General features: G+C 31.7%; 4 protein-coding genes across 4 annotated transcripts; 1 reads left to right on the top strand and 3 right to left on the bottom strand.

The window, feature by feature from the left end:
• Positions 1 to 4379: 4379 nt before the first annotated feature.
• Positions 4380 to 6418, bottom strand: LOC101218790 (AAA-ATPase At5g57480). The gene has a single exon (XM_004146266.3). The coding sequence runs from the start codon at positions 6188 to 6190 to the stop codon at positions 4598 to 4600; it is 1593 nt and encodes a 530-aa protein (XP_004146314.3). The 5' UTR covers positions 6191 to 6418; the 3' UTR covers positions 4380 to 4597.
• Positions 6419 to 11631: 5213 nt separating this feature from the next.
• Positions 11632 to 17554, bottom strand: LOC101218557 (mitochondrial outer membrane protein porin 4). The gene is made up of 7 exons (XM_004146265.3): positions 17400 to 17554; positions 16272 to 16352; positions 15397 to 15464; positions 13820 to 13930; positions 13582 to 13668; positions 12640 to 12848; positions 11632 to 12490 (listed from the first exon to the last, which is right to left on the bottom strand). Exons 2-7 carry the CDS (start codon positions 16318 to 16320, stop codon positions 12184 to 12186), a joined length of 831 nt encoding a protein of 276 aa, XP_004146313.1. The 5' UTR covers positions 16321 to 16352; positions 17400 to 17554; the 3' UTR covers positions 11632 to 12183.
• A 1693-nt stretch (positions 17555 to 19247) lies between these two features.
• On the top strand, positions 19248 to 20568 carry LOC101209952 (hydroxyproline O-galactosyltransferase GALT3). The gene has a single exon (XM_004146314.3). It carries the CDS (start codon positions 19369 to 19371, stop codon positions 20374 to 20376), a length of 1008 nt encoding a protein of 335 aa, XP_004146362.2. The 5' UTR covers positions 19248 to 19368; the 3' UTR covers positions 20377 to 20568.
• A 3382-nt stretch (positions 20569 to 23950) lies between these two features.
• Positions 23951 to 24313, bottom strand: LOC101218317 (hypothetical protein). Its single transcript, XM_011650195.1, has one exon. It carries the CDS (start codon positions 24311 to 24313, stop codon positions 23951 to 23953), a length of 363 nt encoding a protein of 120 aa, XP_011648497.1.
• Between the last annotated feature and the right edge of the window lie 890 nt (positions 24314 to 25203).

Here is a 25203-nt window from a genome sequence, read left to right as displayed (position 1 = left end):
TCGATTGAATTGCAACTTTTGTTTATGGATTCAAACATGGATATTGTTGGTTAGTATATATGGAAAACACATGTAATTAACAATACCAATACGTAAAACATATTTAATTTATTGTAAATATAATTATGTAGATATTCATAACCTACGAGATGTTACCAATATTCCTATAACTATCCCTTTAACCCATGTTGTAACTTTCGTTCCATTGAATTCCATATAGTGTAACACTCATATCATGACATGTCCTATAAATAGAGGTATGTGATGGTGCCTTTGTAAGATACACCACAATTGAATTCAATTGTTCTTTACATCCTCCATTTCCTATTTATTCTGTTTGGTTGCTTCATTCTCTTTATCTAACTTATTTATTCTTGTTTTATAACATAATTGAATTTTAGTCTGATATAACATTTGTTTAGGGTTAGAAAAGAAACAAACTTTCCAACTTGGGTTTTTCCCTTTTGACAAACCCATAGTGTAAGTCTATGTCTCAATTACACTTCTCATCTCACTACAACACAACAAACCTTAGTTATTTTTTAACTAATTAATTAATTAATTTATCACTTTTTTTAAATAAATAAAAAAAAAAGTTAGAGATTCTAAAAATGGAGATTGTCCAGTTCTGTCAATTTTAAGCACTATAATTAATAATAATATAAACAGAAACTGTCCAAATTCATACCTATATTTTCCTTTAATCCAATACCACTTTGCAACTGCCACTTGCCATTATCCTAACTTTAATTCTTTATTGCTTTATAATGTCCTATTGGTGCTCGTCCGACACACTTCACGATTAACTTGACAACATCTTTAACATTTTGTCATATTTGAATTTCAATGAAATAAAATGAAGAATTTCAAAGAATTTTGCAAGTTTGAACGATGACAATGGATATTTGATTTCATTCGAACTCACTCGGACATATAATACCTAAATTTAAGAATTGTTTATCTTAGAGAAACATCGATAAATTTTCAAGTTTGACTATCAAATTAGTAGCATGTGAAGTGAAGGATAAGAATAAGAGAAGATGAGAAAGGGAGTAGAGAATTTTGATAGTGATTCTAGGGGGGTGTGGTGTGGTGTGGGGTTTTAAGAAGAAAATGAGTTGAATTAATAAGAAGAAGAATAATAGGTCATAATTGAAGTAGGTAAAGAAAATGGGTTCAAATGTTGGTGGAAAAAAGCATATGGGCCTTCAATGGTTGTGGCTCTCACAAAGTGTTTGTTTTAATGTCTCAATGAAAATGAACCTTATTATTATTATCATCGCCTTCTCACTTACTTCACACATTTGAACTCAAAAAATGCAACGTGGCTTCTGCCAAATCACATTAATTCTCTCTTTTATCTATTCATATATATATATATTACATTTGACAATGTCTAAACTATATGAATCATCATCATCTTCTTCTTCTTTGTACGGCTTTGCTTTGTGGTTTATTCTTTAGGGCCAATTCTCAAAATTTTCTCTTCTTTTCTCTTTGGTTTAATCATAATGATTTATGTCTTTTGCTATCTGCTCAGATTTTATAAGATCTTTCTCTATCCAAACCCTGTTCCTCCCCTTTTCATAATATTATTTTGCAATCCAAAAACCAATTATATCATCTATAGCATAGAGTGAGACTATGGACCTAATTAACAAAACACTATAATCACCATGAAAATGTTAGCAGCAGAAGGCTTGAACAACATTGTGTTTAACTCAAATACAAAGTAGAAGATGCGAATTCCACTAGTCAAGAAATTGACGTATTCATCCCACCACTAAAAACATGTATCACCATCCCTAATTTCTTGCTTCTTTAAACGATCTTTAAATGAATCATACTTAACCAAACTATAGCTAACGATGAAGTAATAATTGTGTCAATATTTGTTTAGAAAATTAGTTGGATAGTTGGAGCATTTACTAGACACAAAAATAAATTACATGTATAATACAACATTTAATTTTTTTAAAAAAATTGATTAGATTATAGAATCTATTCAATACGGAAGCAATAAGAATGTACTGAACATAAGATTAAAAATTTGGAGACCTATAAGCAATCATAACGTAGGTGTCCACAACTACAACCCATTTTTTCCTACAATATTTGGATGTTACCAAAATAACAAATTTTAAATAGACTATCATTAATCACGGATTAGTCCAAATATGGATAGAGGATCATGAACTCAATTCCTTCTATTTGAGTTATTTTATTAAACTCGTGAATTTTAATGACGTTTAGACCAATCCATTTGGTAATATAATTAAAAAGATTGGTGTGAGTATAAAAGGTTGTGAAATTTTGCACATGTAATATAGCCTCAATTCTATAATATATATGAAAAGTACAACCTTTGTGCAAAAATATCATTAGTGATTTTATTGTTTCTGTTTTTTTTCCTTTTGAAAATCTGAGGTTAGAAAAATGGGTGGGACTCAATTGATGATAATTAATAATATTTATGAGTTTATAAAACATGAAGAAATTATTAGGTAATTTAAAAGTTAAATTGCAAGAGAAATAATGGTCCCAATTTCATATTATAAATATAAAGTGTTTTTGAGAGTAGTAGAAGAAGGTATTAATAAAAATATAGTGGCAGATGTCACATGCTACATCCATGTAAACCGTAATTAGAAACATTTTAATTATGGATTTGATTAAAATATTGAATGTATTGTCCTAATCCCTCCCTATAAGGGCATTCTAAAATGAAATCTTTAGAATATAAGGGAGATTAGAGAAAAAGAAGAGAAGATGGAAAAGGGAGAAAAAGGCAAAGAGAGATGAGTCAGATGTCAGCTGTCACCACGTAGGCGGAAGATCTACTCAACTCAACCCATGAAATCTTTCCTTTTCTCATTAACTCAAAACGTCAATATCAACACCTAAAGAATTCCTTTTTTATTAATTCTATTTTGTAATTTTGTAATTTTGTAATTTTTCAATAACTTTTTGTTTCTCATTATAAAAAAAAAAAAAGAAAAAAAAACTCAACTCATCTCTTCTTATAATAAACTCCTCCTTTTTTTGGCATCTAAATCCCTCTTTTTCATTACCCACCAAAATCAATATCAATATCAAAATCTCCACTTTCTTCTTTTCAATTTCAACCCCCAATTTTATTTATCTATTTAATTCCTTCTTTTCTTTATTTACCTTATTACCCCTCCCCTCACCTATCTTATCCATCCACATAGCCTTTTCATGTTTACATCACTCTCTACCTTTTATTATGTAAAACCTTCGCTTTACTTTTCTTTCATAAACTAAAATAAGTGACTCATTCTATAATATTATGACTCACTTTCTCTTTTCAATTTTTAACCCACTTTACTTTTATTCATTCAAAGTATTAAGCATATCATACACTATTCCTATACCTTAACATTTTAGTACTAAATTGCTACTTTTATGAAAGTTTAACATCAAAAAATGATTCAATGGTTTATAACATTTAAAGGTGCACTATAGTCATATCATATGTTGATTGCAATTAATTAAAGATTACAAAATAGTATATAGTGTAACAAGACGTTTACGGGTCCTAAGAATGTTTTTGTCCCAATCTATATCTTATTAGTATATTATATAAAATAAGATCATTATAAGAAAGAAAAAGGAAAAGAAGTGAAGAACCAACAACAAATCGACAAGAACACTTGAGGGACGTGGAAACAAAAACACTCCACAAATTCTCAAATCATGAAAAAATAACCAAAAGGAATGACCAATTTTCAAATCATAGCATTAATATTTATTTCCCAATATTAATTGAATTAAAGTACTTGGGCATCCACCACCCTTTATTCTCCCCTTTTTTGGCTCAAAATAAAAACCACCAATTACTTATATGATTTGATAGCTTTTAAAAACACTAAACATAAGAAAATCAAAACAAGAATTTTCTTTTCTTTTCTTTTTTTTTTCTTCTCAAGTCCGTATTCTAATAATCAATTTACCCATCAATCTCAATAGATTGGATTAGATATTATTTTATTTCTCTCTCAATCATTATGCATTAACCCAATAATTAAAGGAGCAAATTGTAGATACAAATTTCTTCAAATTATAATAACCAACTCACTCACTGATTATGTAGTTATTTGTAATAAAAATTTGTTTGTTTTAAAAAAAATTCAACATTTATTCTCAATCATATGGGCACAAATTACAAAAGAGTATTAATTATTGAGACCCCCCACTTCTCATATTTGCATTGGGATCCATGTGTTAAATCACAAACTTCCAATGCCTTTCCTCTAGAGTCTTTAGTGGCAAATTACATAAACTAGCAAACAAATTTAACACCAAAAACCAACTCATTGAGCAATATCCATTTATCAAAATTGCATTATATATATTCATATATAAATGATGACGTAATATAAATTTCATTATTTAATAGATCTTGTAAGCATGTTAATTAGGATTGGATCCAAATTGATTTCATAGATCTTGATTTTTCTCTCCACAGTAAAAGAAAAGAAAAAATCCTTTTTTCTTTTGAACTTTTCACTTCTTTTCAGTCACAAAAAGGAAGAAAAAAGGGAGGAAAATAGAAAGTGAATTTTACCAATTTTTATTACTGAATGAAATTGTTGTTTTTTTCATGATCATCATCTTCTTCTTCTTCTGTTTCTTTCCTGCAATCTTCTTCTTCTTCCTCAAATTCAGACCCTTCTTTGGGACTATCCAAAGTTCTCTTCTCTTGTTCTTCTTCTTCCTCTAAACCCATTTCTTTTTTCCTTAATTCTCCACTATTTTTCTCATTTTTTTCTGCTTTTGATTTCAATGTCTCTAACAGCTCGGTCACTGCTCTGTTTTTACATCGACGATTCTTTATAAGAAGCTCACTCACATCCGCCGGCGTCATCTTCGCCTTGTCGATCACGTCTTTGATTTCGTTCAAAACAATGGAGTCTAGGTCGTCTTCTTCGTAATTTAAGTAATTTTTCAGAAGTATTTTCAATGCAGAGAAGGAACAGTAACTCATGAATATATGCATATCCATTCTCCCACTTCGAAGCAATGCAGAGTCAAGTTTCTCAATGTGATTCGTTGTGAATACGAAAATCCTCTCACTACCACAGCAAGACCATAACCCATCGGTGAAATTGAGTAACCCAGAGAGAGTAATCGAATTACCACCTCCGTCATCGCCGGAAATTGAACCATATCCACCACCGTTGCCTCCGCCGCATCGGAAATCCGGCAAATCGTAGTAACTTCTCATCCCGGAAACAGGACTCTTCTTCTTCCGATCAGTGAGATTGATGGAGCAATCAATGTCTTCGATGACGATTATCGATTTAGAAGTTGTTTTCATAAGGAGTTTCCGGAGTTCAGAATTGTTATGAACTTCAGTAAGTTCAAGATCGTAAATGTCGTAACCAAGAAAATTGGCCATTGCAGCGATCATACTCGATTTACCTGTTCCTGGAGGGCCGTATAGTAGGTAACCCCTTTTCCATGCTCGTCCTGTCTGTTGGTAGAATCTTTGGCCGTTGGCGAAATCTCGAAGATCTTCCATAATCTGTTGCTTCTTAAGTGGGTCCATGGCCAATGTATCAAATGTGCTAGGATGTTTAAATGGCACCGACTCCCATGGATGCCCCCTCGAATCCAACGACCCACCTCGCGAATTCGTGTATAGAAGCCGTTCTTGATTCTTACGACGGATTTCTTCAGCTTTATCCATAACGAAATCAAGATAGGAATCCAAAATCAAGGGCTTATCTTTCTTCTTGATTCGTAGAGTAAAACCCCGTTTCTCCTCCGGCAGAGGACGCCACAGATAACCTTGAGCTTGTCTCTGAGTGACGATGTGTTCCCATTGGACAGTGACGCCATTAAAGGAGTCGAGGATGCAGTCATTGTTGGAGAGACCGAAAGTGATAGCGCTGGAATTGAGAGCGCGCGTGAGACTCAAGCGATTACCGGAGATAGAAACAGAAGAGCTTAAGTAGAGTTGTACGGCGTTGTAGAGTTCGTTGGTGTTGACGCCGTCGATTTCAGTGATGTCGAAGTAGACGTAGGAGGAGAAGCAACGGAAGAGTTGGTTAAAGAGTTTGACGGCGGCGAAACGGAGCTCTGGCGGGAAAATTGCTTGAAGAAGAGTTTGACAGAAGGCTAAAACGCCAAGAAGGGAAGCCAGAGAAGACCAGTATTCCTTCATAGTTGAGTGAGAAGAAGAAGAAGAAAGAAGAAAGGGTGGTTGAGTAAGAAAAGAAAAGGGTAAAGAAATTTATAGAGGAGAGAGAAAGGGAGGGGGTTTAGAGAGAGAATGAGTGGAGGATGTGGGGAATTGGCTGGCAATGGCAATCGCAATGGCAATGGCAATGGCAGAGAGAGAGAGAGAGAGAGGAAGTGGAAGAAAGTACAGATGAAAACAGCAACAGAAGAGGGGAAAAACAAAAAGGGTTTTTGGAGTTTTGATAGGTAGAGATCATAGATGGGTCCCTTTCTTTTCCTTCCCAATTTTTTAGATTTTATTTTTGTTTTTCTTTAAAAAAAAAATTTGAAATACTTTTTAAACTAACCAAATATTAAATTTATTTTTAAAAAATAAAAAAATATATGTGTACATTCTAAGCTATAATTCAATTAATTCTTTGGCTCTATCTCTCATTCAACTCTTAATTAATTTGATATGTAAATGTTCTCAATTTCCCTTTCTTATAAATTTAACTCTTAATTTGTTTTATATTATAATTTTCCAAAAAAATCGTTTAATCTTATAAATATATATTATTTAACTTGAAAGTTTTCACAGTGTTATATTCTGTATTACCTTTACTAAATAACAAAAGAAAAAGGGTTTTGTTTTGTTTTATTTATAATAAATCAGACTAATATTTTGTTGAGAATACTATTTGATTTTACTTTTTTGTTTTTCCTTGAATGTAGATGTATAGTTAGTACAATGTTTGAATCAAAAGAAATATCTCTGTCCCTAAGAATCTCTACATGTGAACTATCCAACATGTCATTTCTGAGCACAAGTACTCTTTTGTTTAACCCTTATCCAATATTTGAGACTATATTACAAAATAATAATAATAAAGGGATATGAAAGGACCCAAAAAAAAAACTATAGGTTAAAAAACATTTTACGTTTTTCAATTCATAAACGGTTTACATTTTTGACACAAGAGAGTTTAGCTACAACGTTTTGGGTTCTTGAAGCACAGGAAGAGAAAGGAATTTGGGTTCTTGAAGCACGGGAAGAGAAAGGAATGATTCTCATATTCACTAATCTTATGTTTTTGCCTCCTCGATAAGTTAAGAGGCATTGTTCATTCATGCAAAGTATTATATTCCAATCTTTTTTTCTTTTTCTTGAAATGTAGAATGTTAAAATAATAAAAGTATACCAACAACATGTTGGAAAGTATAACAAACTTCCATAAAGTGGAAATCAAATCAGCTGTCCTTTTTATTTTGAATTATCATGGGTTTGGTTTAATTAATTGTTAGGAAAAGTTTGAATATTTTTGCATGATTAAGAGAATTCTAATAATAATACTCATTTTAAATCTATTGTTCAATTATAATATATATATATATAGCTTTTTTAGAAACCTCATGGTCTTGGTTCATTCTAGAATAGCATCTAATTCAAAAATATTTGTTAATTAAATGTTGCAATGGGAATATACCAACAAATTGTATTAGTCTATACTTCAAAACAACGTAAATAAACAAACAAATTATATTAATTTGGTGTCCAAAAGAAATTTTGTATTATTTTTATTTTTCAAATTCAAAAAGCAATTCCAAGAGAATATCTAAATTAGAAAGAACATAAGTAACTTTGCTATTCTTTCAATTATAAAATGGCATATATATATATTACCATGAACTTTGTAGTAGAGAATTTGTGATTAGTAATAGATTGAGGTATAATTAAGTTATGTTTATGGAATTATAATACAAAATGTAAATGGCTTGTATTACACTTATTTGAAAATGATTAGTGTATTGAAAAGGTGGTTTGGGCAGTGAGTGGCTTTGATGAGAGATAGAGAATAATGTTAGTTAAAGGTTTATATATTATATGTTTGGGGCATAGTGTAAGTTAGAGATTGTGTTGAGATAAATAAGGAATCAACTTTAGAAGGCATTTGGGGAAAGGGGTTAAGATTGAGATCTTCATTCATTAATTCATTCCTCTTTTCAAAGTCAAATAGATGGCTTTTGGCACCCAATTATGTTCCCCATCAATTACTTAATCATGCCTTCATTATATTTAGCATTTTGGTCACAAATCTTATTTATATCTATCCCTCTCTCTATATATTATTTATATAAACAAAATAGTTAGATTTATTTTGATGCGTTAATTTCAAAATTTATTAAAAGAGATAATATATAAAATGAAAGAAATTAGTTAAGGTTAAATAAAAAAGAAAGAGTAGAGAGAAATGGACAAATAAAAAAGGAGAAGGAGAAGGAGAAGCTAAAAAGGAAGAAAGAATAAAGAAATGAAAAGAAGGGGTAAGGCCAAAAGGGGCAATGTGTGTGTTGGGATGTCCCGAATGACCTAGACAGCCACGTGTAATGCCCTAATCTCCCCTCTCTCTTTCTTCTAACCTTAATTATATTATAAAGTTTAGGGGTTAATTATAATTTTAAATAGAGTTAGGTACTATGGATTAACATCAATATTGATTAATGCAAACCTCCAACCACTATAGTCTATGTGTGTGTTACTACCACACTCTTCTTTTCTCTCTGCTTTCGATCTCATTCTCTATTTTTTTTTATTTTTTTTAAACCTAAGATCCATATTATTACCAAATAAATAATCAACCTGGTGTTATCACAATAACAATAATATTTAAAATAATAACCACCAAATTGTGGATTTTAAATATTAAACAATTCGGTTTTTTTTTTTAGATAAATAAATTTATGTATGGAACGATGGAAAAAATTTGAAAATAAATGTGTTAGGTCAAAGATTGAGGATTACAAATTTTGTTAATACATTTTTTTTTCAATGGGTATTTAAATTTTCAAAGAATAATACTTAATTACCCACTAACTATCGTATTGTTTTTAATATCTAAAGCAATGAGCAACAACTAATTAATGTAGTTTATCTAATGTATAATGTGTGTTAATAATTAAGAGTTACGTGGTTTTATTCTTTTATGTACTAAAAAAATATTGTGCTATTATAGCAGTGGTTAAAGTTATTATACGAAGGTAAGTATCTTTTTTTATTTGCCTTTTTTTAATGCTGTAAAGTTAATATATATATATATATATATATATATATATATATATAATTAGTGTTCAATAGCTTCTCAAACTTATTGGAAGTATTTAAAATGTAGTTTTAGATTGAATTTTTATGTATTCAATAAGCTATTGGTATTTTCAAACTTTTAATTTAGGGTTTAGTAAATATGTACATTGAAACTAACCTATCAAACATACTAATAATAAAAAGAAAAACATATGAGGTGAGTCAGTAGATTTATTATTATTAGGAGTCTTTTTGTATTGAAAATTTAAAAGTTTATTAGACATTTAATGTACATACAAACTTAAGAATACGACAAACAAGCTTAAATTCAAAAACTTCACTACTAAACTAAAAGTTTATTAGAAATATAAATAAGTCTAAATTCACGTTAGTTTAGCGTGTCTATGAATTATAGTTTATATTTTAACTCAAAGTAGATAAGTGCATACGAATTTGACATTAATGTTCATAATCACATAGATATAGATAAAGATGGGGAAACTAAACTTGGGCTCAACATTAATGTTCATAATTATTGATTATGTATAAAAAAAATGGTTAGATAAATGAAATAAAAAATTGAAATTGAATTGAATGGATGAAAAGAAAAGAAAAGAAGAAATAGATGAATAGAAGGTGAAGGAGGTGAGAGGCAGAGGGTGACACACAACGCAACTGATGGGGGGAATCAAATCTGTATAAATAATATGGTGTCGTCATTTTTGTTTTTATTGTGTTGATTTCAAATAAAGAAGAGAAATGATGATTAACATTAATTTCATTGGTTTAAATGATGAACCCTTTGCTGTTTCTCTTCCTCTGCCACCACTGCCACTGCCAAAGCCACAGAGTTCTGAGAAAAGAGAAGAGCTCTCTGTTCAAAGCAAATAGCAAAGATCCGAATCATTCATTCATTTTGGGTTTCGACCCAAAATCCAAAAATCACATATCTCTCTCTCTCTCTCTCTCTCTCTCTTTTCTATTTCACTGAGTTTTTCAGGTTTTATTGATAAGAAAAGTGGTCAGATGACAGAGGTGTGCAATGGAACAGAGTAACCCTTTTTAGGGGCTTTTGTAATTTAGGAACAAGTAATCCCCCTTTTTTTACCTTTAACTTTAACTTACCCACCACGTCAAATACATAAACACACGTAAACTCCACAAGAAACAAACAAAACAAAGTGATAGGCCACAGCTTCATAGGACAGAAAAATAAACAAATACAGAGAATCTTTCTCAATAATAATGCCTCTCTCTATCTCTATCTCTGTCTCTATTAATGTTATTAGGAAGCAGAAGCAGAAGCAGAAGAGTTGCGAATGGTCCTTCTTCCCTAATCTCTAGCTTCTTCCATGCCTACACTAACACTACAACTACAACACACTCTCTACTTTATTCACTTCTCTCTCTCTCGATTCGATTCCCTACTGCTTTCTTGTTTCAATTTTCAACCAATCAAAACTCATCTTCCAACCAACTTCATCACCCCCTAATTTGTCTCCATTTTATGTGGGATTACAACACTTTCTATATTCTAAAACTAAAACAAACCAATTAAAACTCATAACTCAGATTTGTCAGTTTAAACAAGTTTAATTCAGCAAGCGTTTTTTCTGAAAAGTTACATATCACATAACTTTGGGATCTAATCAAGATTATTAAAAATTAGATAGGTATCAAAATATGTGTTAGCAAAAATAGAATCATATATCTTGAAAAACGATGAAAAATAAGATTTACTTAAAAGTTGTGGAACGAAATGAGTTTAGTGACTCTTTATGATCAAAACACTCCATCCGAACATAAATTTTAGATTATATAACATTGCAATTCCCTTATAGGCCAAAACACTGCTTAGGTTTGTATCAACAATTTCACTCTCCTAATAATTTCTATTTATTTTCACTTGTGTGTTTGGGAAAAACAAAAAACAAATACACAATCCTCCAAAGAAAGGGAAGAGAAAATGAGTTTAGTGACTCTTTATGATCAAAACACTCCATCCGAACATAAATTTTAGATTATATAACATTGCAATTCCCTTATAGGCCAAAACACTGCTTAGGTTTGTATCCACAATTTCACTCTCCTAATAATTTCTATTTATTTTCACTTGTGTGTTTGGGAAAAACAAAAAACAAATACACAATCCTCCAAAGAAAGGGAAGAGAAAATCACTGCAGAAGCAAGACACAATGGGGAGCACTATTTGGCAGTATTTGAGGATGTATATAAACTCCTTGACCAAGTCCAACAATTCGATGAATAGTACTGAGAAAATCCACAAAGGAAAGGAGAAGAGGGTGCCAACCTAGTTGAGTAAGTTAAATATTGCTCACTGTTATTATGTGTGCAAAAAGTAATATAACAAGATTCTTTTATTAATTTTTACCCCACCATACTATGGAACTATGAACTTGGATGGTGGAGACCAAGAAAAACATCCATAGTGATGTGTGGAGTAGAGCACAATTATGAGAAGGAAGAAGTGGATGATGAACCCATTGGATGTTCACATTATTCCCGACATTAAAAAATGAAAATTTGAACGATACAAGAATAATACAAAAACCAAATGAAATTTCATGGTTTTGAAAGCAACCTGAAGCTGGAGAGAACTGTCGCTCTCTTTACCACTTATGTGATATCAAAGTGAATGGCAACATGGGCTTAGCAAGCAAAATGTTGCTCCTCAATATTCCCTTTTTTTTTTTTTTTCTTTTTCCAAAATTGGTTCCTCTAATCCTAGTTGTGCCTCGAAATAATATCTCATGAATTACATGGAAGAAAACCTCCTCTTCCAAACATAAACTGTGAAATTCCACAATGAATATTGAATACTTTTGGGGGAAATTATAACGACACCAAAGTTATGGATATGGATGTTCAATTTCACTTGAATGGTTCTTTAGATCTCAAGGCTTCAGAGCAATAGCAAGGCCTATCTTGGGAGATGAATCAATAGCTTTTGAGTCGTACTCAGCTGACAGAGTCACCAAAGATTTTGGCCTCCATTGTCGCTGGAAAAGCATAGCAGCTTTTCCTTTGTCGGAGAATCGTGTTTTCATGAGCGTAACTGGATCCAGAACATGAGAACTTCCAATGGTAAAGGAGTTTTCAGAGGTGGAGAACTTGTGAGTCATTTCAGCGGCTACCATAGTCTCATTAAGAGGATCCAATGAATGAACATAAGATGCCTTCAGAGCCTGTCCTTTGTCAGTTCTGCATCAACATTGCTTAATTTTTAGTTCAATAGCAAAAGCCAGATAGAATTAAATAAATGAAATCAAATTCAAGCTGAGCCCCCAAAGTGAGTTACCAAGGATTAACTAGTTTGTTCGAGCCATAATTAGTGATCAAGCAGAACTTACAGCATAAGAGCCGCAGAAAAGTCTGACTTATTCAAGCTGATTCCGGCATTGTATTTTGTGAATGAAGCAGAAGTAGTATCAAATCCCACATCACCACCTAAACTACAATTCTTGCTACCGATTGCAGCTGAAAATTCCAAAAGTGGACTAGGGTGGAGACCAATACTGGAATCAATAGCTGCATGAGGGTGGAAGTACTGAACGTCCAGCTGTAGAATGCCATAAATAAAGTCATTATCATGAAACTCCAGCTAGTATTCCGTTTCCAGTCAATAAATCAGATAATTCCAATAACAGAGATCATATGCAGAAAAAATATAGTCAATGAGACGCAAGCTCAGCCAACATGTCTAAATCCTGTTTGGAACCGAAAAACAATAACACCATATTACACTAATTGAATTTAAGTTAGACTGATATGTAAATGGAGAATTTCAATGATCAGTGAGTATCAGGAACTCAAGAAACCAATACTGGTCCTGTTACACCAGAACTACATGCAATGAAGGGTGTTTTCATCTGAAACTGCTACTTAAGGTGATATTTTATAATCCATATAGGTTTGGTTTCCGTTTCCCAAACCACCAATTGAAAAGAAAATATCTATTAGTAATGCAAGGAAATACTTGCAAACTATTCATTTTTTTACGCGCTTCTATTATAGTGAACTGGTTTATAACAATTGGTCAACTTTCAAATTATTTTCAAATATTTATTTCATGCAATAGTTAATCAAATAGTTTAATCTACAAGCACCAGGTCATTATGTTACAAAAATGCAAACATGGAGATGTAAAAGCTATTGCAGTCTAGGATTTAATTTGCTTCCACTACATAATCAGAGATTGTCCAGCTGATTTCAAAATTTCTCAAATTTGAACATCCATGGTGATGATTTCCTTCTTTGATTAGGAAAAAAAAATATCCATACACTTCACGAACCTTGCCCGACTTGTGATCAGGTACTCTGAAGCTAAGCGTGGCCTTGGTAGTTGGTAAAATATCAGTCACGGTCACTTTTGTAGAAACCTGGAAAATGTTAAATTTGGTAAAACTATCGTTGCCCTTTGGCTTAGAACTTGACAATCATTTTTAAGTATAAAAGGAAAAGAAAAACCAGAGCATAATCCAACAACAAAAGTTTAAAAAATAGTCACAAGGACAAGATGTTAGCCATTACGTTTGAATACGTATCAATTTTCACATCGACGGTTGTCTTTCCACTCTTGTACAGGGTACTGATATCACCAATAAAAATTTGATCCCGCTTCAAACCGGTTGCAGTTAGTCCCTGCATTATGTAATTCAATTTGGGAAGATTAGGTCTGCAAAATTTGGCTAGCAAAAAGCTAAAATTGCATTTAGAAAGAAAGCCAAATCTTGTCGTCAGGCACAAATATCCTTCAAATTTTGGATGGATACCGATGAAAAGAGAGCACCACAGGGATCAGTAGTGTAAATGATCCGAAAAATTAAATTAAAACAAAGGAAAACTAGATAAATATAAAAGAATGAGAATAGATGGGATAGAAGCCTATTCTGGAATGAAGTTTTGTCTAAATATTCAACAGGTACACTATTTCCTGTATTTAGTTCTAAATATGGAATAAGAAATAAAAAGGCAAAAACAAAATCTGATAGTGCTAAAGCAATTGTGTCAAAGAAATTATCAGTCGATCTCAATTAACTAATATTTCTAACATAAGTTGCCGAAAGAAAAGAGGAAGAATGATGACTTTATAGGCTAAAAGATCCAAAACACCAGAACAATGGTAGCAGTGTTTTCAAAACGCAAGGCCCACTCTAAGGCAACAAACTTTTTAATCGCCCGAAGGCAAGAGGCAACAAAAAGGCATCGCCTGCTTGAAGCGAGTTGCAGTTAATAAAATAATATATAATAATATAAATAAAAAATATATGATTAGAAAGAAATTAACTCAAATAATCTTGAGGAAAAAAATATTTGAAAAAAGATATAGAAATAAAAATGATTTTGTTTCTACTTGATTCTTTTTCTTTTTTAATTCTCCTTTGTTTCTTTGATTTTTCTTTATTCTACCTTTACAAACTTTGATACTTCCTTTTAATCCTATTGGATAAGATTTTTTTTTTTCCCTAAAAAGAAGTTTAAGCAATTGAACAAGGCAAGCGCCTGATCACCTTTAATGTATGTTCAAGGCGACTGAAAGGTGCAAAAGGCGAGTGCCTTGCTAAAGGTGCTCGCCTTCGGTACTTGCAAGCGTTAAGGCCTCGCCTCTTGTCTCAGGCAAGCACTCGGCTGCACCTTAACAGTACTAAATGGTAGTAGCATGAACGTAGATACAGAGAACAATGGAACTCCTGATCATGAAACCAATCCATGAAAGTTTTCCATGCTTGATATTGATGAAGGGTAAAACTCCAATAAGCACTTAATAGAATTTATTCTAACGAGTTAATAAGGCTAGGAAACATAGGCACACAGAGAACAAACGGACAAGTTATCATAAATTTGACATGTTTGCTTGGTTAACTTAATATCTATACACTCGAGAAGCATAGATGAAATCAGTAAACTACTAAACTACCATCAGTCGCAAACTCACAAAAAAGAGTTATAGTCAACCAAAACAAGGACAATTAGCTTGAAAGTTTCAAAGTTACAGAGCATATCAATACCATTGTAAGAGTAAAACCAGATACCACGTTTGAAGTGTTGGAATAGGGAAGACCATTTAATCACAAGAAAGAATCTAATGAATTAGAAACAAGAAATACCATTCCATCGGAGTTCGGCAGCAACAGGGTAAACTTGTGATCAAAGTTGTAGTCTTTGGTTAAGAGGTCTGCAAGTTCACCATCAAAGTGAAAATAAGCTTTTGGAAATTACAACTATGCCAAGTTAGAGCACCACGTACAAATCCAAGATTAACATCAAATAAAATTATAGCATATAATTACGGTATTTTAATACATACACACACTAAAAACATATGGGTCCCAAATTACTATAGTGTATGTATGCATGCCTACAAAAAGAAGGGGTGAAAACACGTGTGAGGAAAATGTGTAATATAATTATGGTATTTTAATCTATACACACACACACTAAAAACAGATAATGTCCAAATTACTATAGTGTATGTATGCATGCCTACGAAAAGAAGGGATGAAAACACGTGTGAGGAAAATATGTAGATTGTTTGGGCCCTATGGAGTATTGTTAGTCAGAGAGGCGTGAGGTGAGGTGAGGTGAGGTATGTAAATGCTTTGGGTTTGAGAGTGGGATTAACTGTTTTGTATAAATTACTTGAAATTGCTTTCTATATGAGATCTTGAAGAGGAAGGGGAGCTCTCGAATTCTCCCTCTGCTTGAAAATAAATTGAGGCTAAGCCTATCGCAATTTTCATAGAGAATAAAAGAATAAATGGGTACACGTGCTAATAGGAAAGACCAGTCATTAGTGTCATGACTCATGACTCATGACTCATGCGAGATTTGAAGAACCGATAAAACATTTTCTTTGTGAATAACATGGAATACCAAAATTGTTGCAAACCGCCTATTAAGAGAAAATTAATTAAGGAAATAGAAAAGAAACAAGTCAAAATACGCATCTCAGATACACAGGGAGAATAGATAACATATGTACCTCTGGCCTTTTTGCCAATATCTGAAAACGGCGGTGGAGAACTGCCCATGATTCCACGAAATAGTCAAAGTTCGTACGTTCCTGGAAAACATATTTAGAAAGAAAACAATTAAAGGTATGTTTCGGTACCATACTTAGGCCAAGCATAGATTTTAGGGGAGAAACGAGGAAAAAATCCCAATGTCAATCAAAATTGATATCGCAAAAAAAACATTAAAAGAACATAAAAAGGAAACCCAAAACCCAAAGTCCAAATTTCCTCCAAGTATGGACCTCTTAGAAATAAAAGAAACCCCATATAAGTGGAATAAAAGTTGTACTAGTTTGCATATGGCAATGAGCTACTGATATATGTAACATATGGATCAAATTTTGTTATAAGTTTATAATAATTACAGATGTTAAACTTCCATTCTATATTTTCATTTCCTCAAGTAGAAAACAACAAAGTTTGATCACTAGACGTTTCATGCATAAAGCATTAACTGTGTAGAATAGCAACATAAGGAATCAACAAGCTGAGGAAGAAAGACTCAGGGTCTCACATCATTTTCTGATAAAAAAAAATTGGCTAGCTCTCTAAGCCTACTTGAGCAAGGGCCTAAATATTTTTAAAGAAGTTCCTTGAGACAACATCTTTTTGGAAGCCTACATTACAAACCCAACAAACCACAACATACAAGTAGGTGGAAAATCTTTCCATTCAAGCAATGCACATCAGAAAGTAACCTTTGAATCTCAGTTGATTAACCTATTTCTTAGGAGGCTTTTCCTACTTTGATTCATAAGTTAACAAGGAAATTCGAGAAGGTAATCAATATATTCTGAAACCTTTGAATCCATTTCATTTCACACAGAAATGGAACTAAAATCCCCATTTGGACGTTGACCGGTTTAGGATTGTACGGCTTATTTCGCTAAAATGAGATCGAATGATTTATGCAAATTAGAAAACATTAAGAGGATGAAGATCAAACAAAAAAGAGAATCGCCTTAACCTAAAAAGAAGAGTAATGCGGCAAAACGCAAGGTAAAGTTCTAGGTTAAAAGAAATGAAGAATTAGTCGGTTAAAGGGCGATTGAATAAACAGGAATTACATGGGGAAATAGTAAAGAAAAATGAGATACCTGCCGCGAATTAATCGAAAAGGGTTTCGGAGCAGGAATCGCCGACAAGGCCAGAGTCCTGAAAGCCCTAGAGAATATGAGGTATCAAGCAATGGGCGACGAGGAGGATGCCAGGTTGGCGCTCGTCCAATTTTGAGTATTGATTGCTTCGCCACTACAGTGCCACGTTGCACTTATTTAGGTACTGATTGGTTCTTAGGGAACGCAAAGTGCTGAGTTGGACGTTTTTAATTTAGCATTGTTAGTGATATTCTGGCGGTGGTGATTAGCTTTGAAATGGAGAAGGTGATGGCGGCTCAGGTTTCCTTTCCTTTATTTCCTCCTTCCCATATTTTTAAGTTTTTTTTTTCCTTTATAAATTTTAGTCTACATATTTGTAACTTTTTAGTTTCTATATTTTTAATAAATATCAATTTTAGTTTTTAATATTAGTTTATTGGTCTTTTTAAATATATTCACTTATAAAATTGCTTTTATTATTTATTATTTAATCAATTTTAGTGAAAATAAGTTTTTAAAGAACAACATTTTAGATTTATTGGAAGCACCTTATTAAAATTCCTCTCCATTAATGTTTCGTCATTCTCTGTTTCATAATATATTAAAGTTTGCTATACTGATTGACTTAACTTAACAATTTAGCTTAATCAAAGTAACAAAACTACGAAATTCAAATCTTTATTCTCTCCATCACAATGAATAAAATAGCACGTGAATTGTTCGTGGAGAAAATTTCCGTGCACAACACATGCCTTTTGTGGACTTTGTGTCGATCCGCTTCTTCGATTTGCTCTTTTTTTTTAGTTAACCTATGTGAGAATACTCGTACTTCCATTAGTGCGGTGTTGAGTCAACTACGTACACATCGTTGCTTGAATTAGTACTGAAAATGTATACTTTGACCAACCACATAAAGCAAAGTTAGGATTCTCACTTTTAAGTTTTTGTCAAACGAGCTTATTTGAGTTTTGTAAGGAGTGCGATTGAGAAACAATTTTACCATTGAGTAATTTCTAAAATTGATATTATTTGAGTTTTGTATATATGTATGATAAACTTGAGGAGAGGCTCTTTAAGTCTATGCTAAATGATTTATAGCTTGCAGCCGTTGAGATACCTAGCAAAGCGTCAAATCCAAGCTTTTCCTCCCAAATTTTATGATTAGTCTAATTTCTTCTAAAACTTTGAAAAATAAAATCTCAAAATATATCATTATAACTAAAATACAAGTACTAACTCATTATCTGAATAAGAAAAAAAATAGTGTGTAAATATAAATGAAGTATGAACGTAAAATTAATATAAAGTAGTGGGAAACATTTTAAACAACAATCCTCGTAAGTGCTAAAAATTACGTATTAAACAATGGTTGTGAAATCAATGGCATATGAAATGAAGAAGAGTCAACTATGTTGCTTACTTTATAAATAAGTTGGCGTTAATTTTTTTTTAAAAAAAATATGATTTAATAATACGGCTAAGTGCAAAAGTGCCTAAATTACGAAACCTTTATTTGACCAAAAGCACTTTACACATCTAAAAGCATTTTTGCATTTACCACCGCTCCACTTTGCCACTACACTCACGCTTTCTTCCACACCCACATTGCTTCTTTCCTTCCCCGAACTTTCTGCCTTTTAATATGCAAAAACAACAATGCCTTCAAATTAAGCCACCAAATTATAACGTTTGTCTTTCTAAAATCCTCATTGTAATTGTTATTTAATCATATTTTAAAATTAACTTCGAGATATTAAATTTAAAATTTCTTATATAAAAAGTTTGGTATTGTTATCTTGAAGTATGAAGTGTTTTGGTTTGATTTTCCCTTTTCTTATATATGAAGAAGTCAAAAAAGAGTTAGTCCTAAAACCACGAGATTGACAACTTAAATGCTTTCATTATAAGATATCTTATTAACTAACGCCTCTTTCTTTCTTCTTAATAATTACATTCTTCAATTCCCAAAATGCTTAATTCATTTCCCTCTTTACATTTCTTTCAAATGGACGTTACCAGATCCCCCAACAAGTCCAACCGACGTCGTTTTGTTCTTCTTTCATTCTTCTTCATTCTTTTCCTCTGCGTTTTAGCCTCCATTAACGAAGTTCGTTTCGACACTCTTTTGAAATTTGGCCAATGCTCCGGCGTCGCCGCCACTACTTCCTTTAACTCCTCTCTTGTAAATTCTTCCTCTGTTTCCAACCACACCGATATTCGTATTCTCATCGGCATTCTCACTCTTCCCGATCAGTACAATCGCCGTCACTTCCTCCGCTTAATTTACGGCACGCAATCCTTTTCCGGCGCTAAAATCGACGTGAAATTCGTCTTCTGCAATTTAACAAAAGAGGATCAGAGAATTCTCGTCGCCTTGGAAATTATGCGGTACGACGACATTATTATCCTTAATTGCAAAGAGAATATGAACAAAGGCAAAACCTACACCTACTTCTCCAGTCTACCGGAGATCTTCAACAACAGCGACGGCGGGGGTTCTTATCCGCCGTATCACTATGTGATGAAAGCCGACGACGATACTTACATTAGACTAAACAGCTTGGTGGAATCGCTCCGGCCACTTCCGAGAGAAGATCTGTACTACGGATATGTAATTCCTTGTCCGAGTATGGATCCATTCGTTCATTACATGTCGGGAATGGGATATTTGATATCATGGGATTTGGCGGAGTGGATCAGAGAATCGGAGATTCCGAAGAAGCATTTGGAAGGGCCAGAGGACAAAGTATTTGGGGACTGGATTAGAGAGGGGCGGCGTGCGAAGAATCGGTTCAATGCGAAGTGGTCGATGTACAATTATCCGGAGCCGTGGACGGGATGTACTCACGAGCTTTGGCCGGAGACAATCGCCGTTCATCTGTTGAAGAATCAGGAGAAATGGATTCGTACTTTGAAGTATTTCAATGTCACTGCGAATTTGAAGCAATCGAAACTATACCATATTGACGACGCATAGGTGAATTTAATCGATTAAATAACTTTTGTTTTTCATTTTTTTGGTTAATTCTTTTCAAATTATACACAAGAAGATTCTTCAATCATGGATCAAAAGATGTTAAATTAGAATGTATACAATGTTTTGATTCACAATAAAAATTGAATCGTTTTACTTCAAAACTAATTAAGTTCTTGAATTTTGAGCTGATAATGATGAACCGTTGTACATCCCTACTTCAAGCTATACCTTTATATATTTTCAATTTGCAAAAATGATAAGAGAGAACGTCCAACCCAAGCATTAATATTGAAAATATCAGTAATGCCCCCCAGAGTTTTAAAAAACACACACATACATTTTTTAAGCAATTGAAATTACAAGATATACAATGTGATTATTTGGGTTTTGATCTACTCTAGAACGCATATACTTAAATTTAAACTCTCTTTAAGTTTAGTTAATTTAGACAACTTAATTATTGACGTATTTCAAAATTGAACATTCTAAGAAATGAACTATGTTTGTAGTATGAGTTTCAACTCCATTCTATCTGTGCTTGAATCTTACACCATCTATTTATCAAGGTTTATATATTTTGTACAATAAAATGTTATGATTTATAATATATTTCAATTGTAACTTTTTCTTGTGACTTATTTTTCGTCCATTTCCTACTTTTACATGCGATGCAGTAACCGTAAATAATTAAATTTCATGAATGTTGACAATGACATATTTTAAATGTCGTTGTAGTATCTTTTTTATCCGGTAGTAATTTCAATAGTTTTGTCATTTAAAGCAATTTCCTACAATATTTCTTCCATTGCTCACTTTAAATAAAATATATTAAAAAAATTAATTTAAACCTCAAACTAATAGTAATATCAAATTAGGCGATGAATTTTCACAAGTGTATAAATTTAAACTTTTAACTTTCATAATTTTATCAATTTAAACTCCCAAATTACAATAGAGTCAAAAAAAGAACAAGAAAAAACTTAAAGCATAAGTAGAGAGAAAAATAAAAACAAACCCTCCATATATGTGTTTTATTTGAGTACATTTATGAAAGTTGAAAGTTTAAATTGATACACTTATAAAATCTCATGGTATAATTTGATATAACTTAATTTGGGGTTTAAATTGGGACAATCCCAAAGTTCAAGATTTAATAGGGTTTAAATTGATATGACCCACAAAGTTTAGTATTTCCATCGACATTTTGAAATTTTTTTTTTTTGAAGGTGGGGAGATGACCATGATATGAACATATAGTCATGTTGATTGAAGTGAGAGTACTTTTCTTACGAAATTTTATTTTTTAAGTACATCTTAGAGTGCACTTATTTTATATTCTTCTCATCTTTCTACGGCATAAAATGTGACCAAACAATTAAGAGTCTGTTTGAATTGAATTAATAACAAAATGTTTTTCAATAACACATTTTCTTTTGAACATTTTTTTGAAAATGAGTTTAAAATTTAAACACTTAATATTTGGTTATATTTTTTTATAAGTGTTTATATATATGTGTGTGAATTTGGTTTTTAAAGATTTTTCGAAAATAGATTATTTTATAAATGAACTTTTAAAAAATACATTATTTTAATTTGTCATTTTTTTCAAAATAATGTTTTTGATAAAATTAAACACTTTAGAATCTCAACCAAACAATGTTTTGATAAAATTAAACACCTTAAAATCTCAACCAAATATATCCTTAAAAATACAGGAGGTATCAACTCTGTTGTTTTAGTTTGAACATTTTGAAATTAAGTAATGTAATTAGAAATGAATGAATGTGATGATTTGGCATTAATTGCAATGAGATTATTTATCTAAATGAAACCTTTTTATAAATGACGATTAAACATAATTTCTTGAATTTTTGGGACTTTTTGGTGATTAACTACAATTTATTATTAGATTAATTAAATTTCACCAACAATTATAATTTGATTGAGTTTTGACAATTAAACTTTCTCATATCTAACTCAATACATTCAAGTCTCGAATAGAGAAACTGATAATAAGCTCAAGCTCAAGTCCAACGAGCATGTGAGTTCACAAGTCCAAATTCAGTCAATATATGGACTCAAGTTCAAATTCAATAAACACATGGATTTCAAGTCCAAGTCTAATAAACACATGGACTTCAAGTTTAAGTCCAACAAGCAAATGAGATTAATCTCCACCTAAAGCCCATAAAAATTTTCTTTAAACAGAAACTTCACATTCATTTAGATATCTTGGGTTAAAGAAAAAATTAAAGCTTTAAAGAATTCGATACTGAAACTTTTAAAAACTCACAAAACATCCAATACTGAAATTACCATCTTATAAAATATTAAAGGCTTGAAATATCATTTTTTTTAATTCTAAAAAATTGAAATTCAAATGGGCTGACAACAAACAAAACATTTTTAAAAATTTACTTTATATTCAAGATAAAGTATCAAATAAGTAAATATTAGAGAGTGTATAAACTATTTTATAAACTAATACACAAACTTGAATTCCACAAATTACATTTATCTAAAATCTGTATGAAGAATTATTATTATTTAAATTTCTTCCTCTAGTAAGAATAATGTAATTCACATTTGCTATATGTTGTTTTCTTAATCATTAAGCTTCACATTTGAAGGAACAATAATTAATACGCGTAACGCACAAATATTTTCCAACTCATACCATCCTTTGTCAAAAAGACTACAAGAAAAAGACACGCGTTATGTAAATAATATATATACATATGAAACCTTACGATTTTCTGCCATCTTAATGCTTTTAAAATACATTTCTCAAATCTGTTTAAATTTTGAAATTTTCAAGTTGGTAAATACAATACAACCTTCAAATTTTATGTCTATAGATTATTTTTTTGCCTAATAAATATTATTTTTCAAAATATCTAGTTAAAATAATCTCAATTTATATCCCTGACTAAAATTGAAGTCGATTTAGACTAATTGTTTAAAAAATTATTAATGCTTCATATGTACATTAAGACTTCTTAAAGCATAACATAGTATATTGGATTGGTTATATTATTCACAAGGTTCATTGGGACATTTATCTATAGGCATTTTCAAGAAATTGAGATGTTGACACTTTATTCAATTTACATTACAAATGAACCAACCAATATAATATATACAGGAAAGAGAAATTTCAATTAATAAGTAATTACATTATAAAGAATAAATAAATCATTGTATTTTCCATTATTTTCACTAAAAAAAGAAAAAAATAGAACAAAATTCTTGAAATTTCAAAACCAAATTATCCTAATTATCCCGATTATTGCCTTCAATTTGTCATCCAATGAAAGCAAGTGGGACATCTTGTTGTTGAGAGCCAAAAAAGATAATTAATCAAAGCACACAATAATTGAATTTTCACAACAAGAAATTCAAATACTACTCCAAATGCAAGGCTAATTAATTTAGCCATTATGAATATTCATCAAATGGATCATCATTCCCAGTAACCCCATCTTCAAATTCAAATCTTCTTGAACTAATCGAATTGAATCTGCCTCACCAAATTGGAGAAGAATATAATATATAGGTGGGATTATATTGATGATTAATCAAAACTATTTCCACGGCAATATTGAAGCTCAAGTGACACCTGGCGTTCGATTCTGAGCTGGCGATAGAAATTAGCAATAAAAGCCTCCGCACGGGAGTCCACGTCATCTTCAGAAGCGTAGCTGGTGGTTCTTTGTAGCCCACGAGATGAAGAAGAAACCGACTGTTCTTCTTCCATAATAATATCTTCCGAACAAGCCTTTAATCCCGGACGTTCGGTGAAGCTAAGACGGAGATTTCTCGACGAAGTCCGGCCTAACATCGCCGCTAACCGCCATCTTTGAATGCTAAAATTCATCATGAATCTAATCTTCTTCACCGCCTTCCTCAGCCGACCCAATAAGCTAATCGCCTCCATTTTTTTATTTTTTCCTCAACTGATTTGACTTTTTTTTCTTCTTCTTCTTGCTCTTGCTCTTGGTTGTTGTTGTTGTAGGAGTTTGTTCGTTAACAAAAACGAAAGGGATAACTTAGGGGTATTTATAATGCTAATAGCCGGCAATAAGCATAATATAATTAACAATAATGTTATGGGTATTGGTTGGAAATTTCTGTAGGAGCTTGAGAAACAAGGAGGAAGTAATGCGTGTGGAATTGGAAGACCGTGTTGATATGACAAGAGTAAGGTCAAAAGTTTGATGCAGTCTTTATTTAATTTGATTAATCACTTATATTGCTTCCTTGATTATGTGGGGTATGAGCTAATTACTTTTTAGTTATTTTTTAAACTAAACATTATATTATTTTTATTGTTTGAGATTATAATTGAGTGGAGTTTCATAACACCTTCCTAATGTGTGAGATTTAATTATTGTTTAAGCAAGAAGATGATTTTTTTCTTTTTTGTAATATTATTTTATGTTCATTGAATCGGGTTGTGTTAATAAGTAAGGTGAATTTCACAAGAAAAAGAAAACTCAATTTTGATTATCCATTCATTGTTTTTATTAGGATTAAGAATCATGTAATAATATTACTTAATATTATATTTGTTTGTTATGTGTATTCATTGCTTTTATTATACGGATTTCTCGATTTTTGATAGTATTAGAGCTTTTTATTGTTTCAACAGTGTGTATTAAGTGATCACTGACAATTAAAGATGTTAAATATATGTAAATCAAGTTTGCATGGTTAACTTGTAGAGTACTGAGGGTGAAAACAAATTTATTACAAAACCCTTCACATTTCAAATTTACTTTACATGATCAAACACTTAATTAATTAACTAAATTTGCAGACGGGAAT

The sequence above is a fragment of the Cucumis sativus genome, chromosome 1 (genome assembly GCF_000004075.3).
Source record: "Cucumis sativus cultivar 9930 chromosome 1, Cucumber_9930_V3, whole genome shotgun sequence".
NCBI lineage: Eukaryota > Viridiplantae > Streptophyta > Magnoliopsida > Cucurbitales > Cucurbitaceae > Cucumis > Cucumis sativus.
Note: the sequence above shows the minus strand (reverse complement) of the source record. Positions and strands in the feature narration are given on the sequence as shown.

Excerpts from the sequence above, each read along its gene's own strand:
- LOC101218790 (XM_004146266.3), bottom strand. The coding sequence starts at position 6,190 with ATGAAGGAATACTGGTCTTCTCTGGCTTCCCTTCTTGGCGTTTTAGCC.
- LOC101218557 (XM_004146265.3), bottom strand. The coding sequence starts at position 16,320 with ATGGGCAGTTCTCCACCGCCGTTTTCAGATATTGGCAAAAAGGCCAGA. Across the intron at positions 13,931-15,396 it reads TGCCGAACTCCGATGGAATG|GGACTAACTGCAACCGGTTT; the intron begins GTATTTCTTGTT and ends TACATAATGCAG. Across the intron at positions 13,669-13,819 it reads AAATTGATACGTATTCAAAC|GTTTCTACAAAAGTGACCGT; the intron begins GTAATGGCTAAC and ends AACATTTTCCAG.
- LOC101209952 (XM_004146314.3), top strand. The coding sequence starts at position 19,369 with ATGCTTAATTCATTTCCCTCTTTACATTTCTTTCAAATGGACGTTACC.
- LOC101218317 (XM_011650195.1), bottom strand. The coding sequence starts at position 24,313 with ATGGAGGCGATTAGCTTATTGGGTCGGCTGAGGAAGGCGGTGAAGAAG.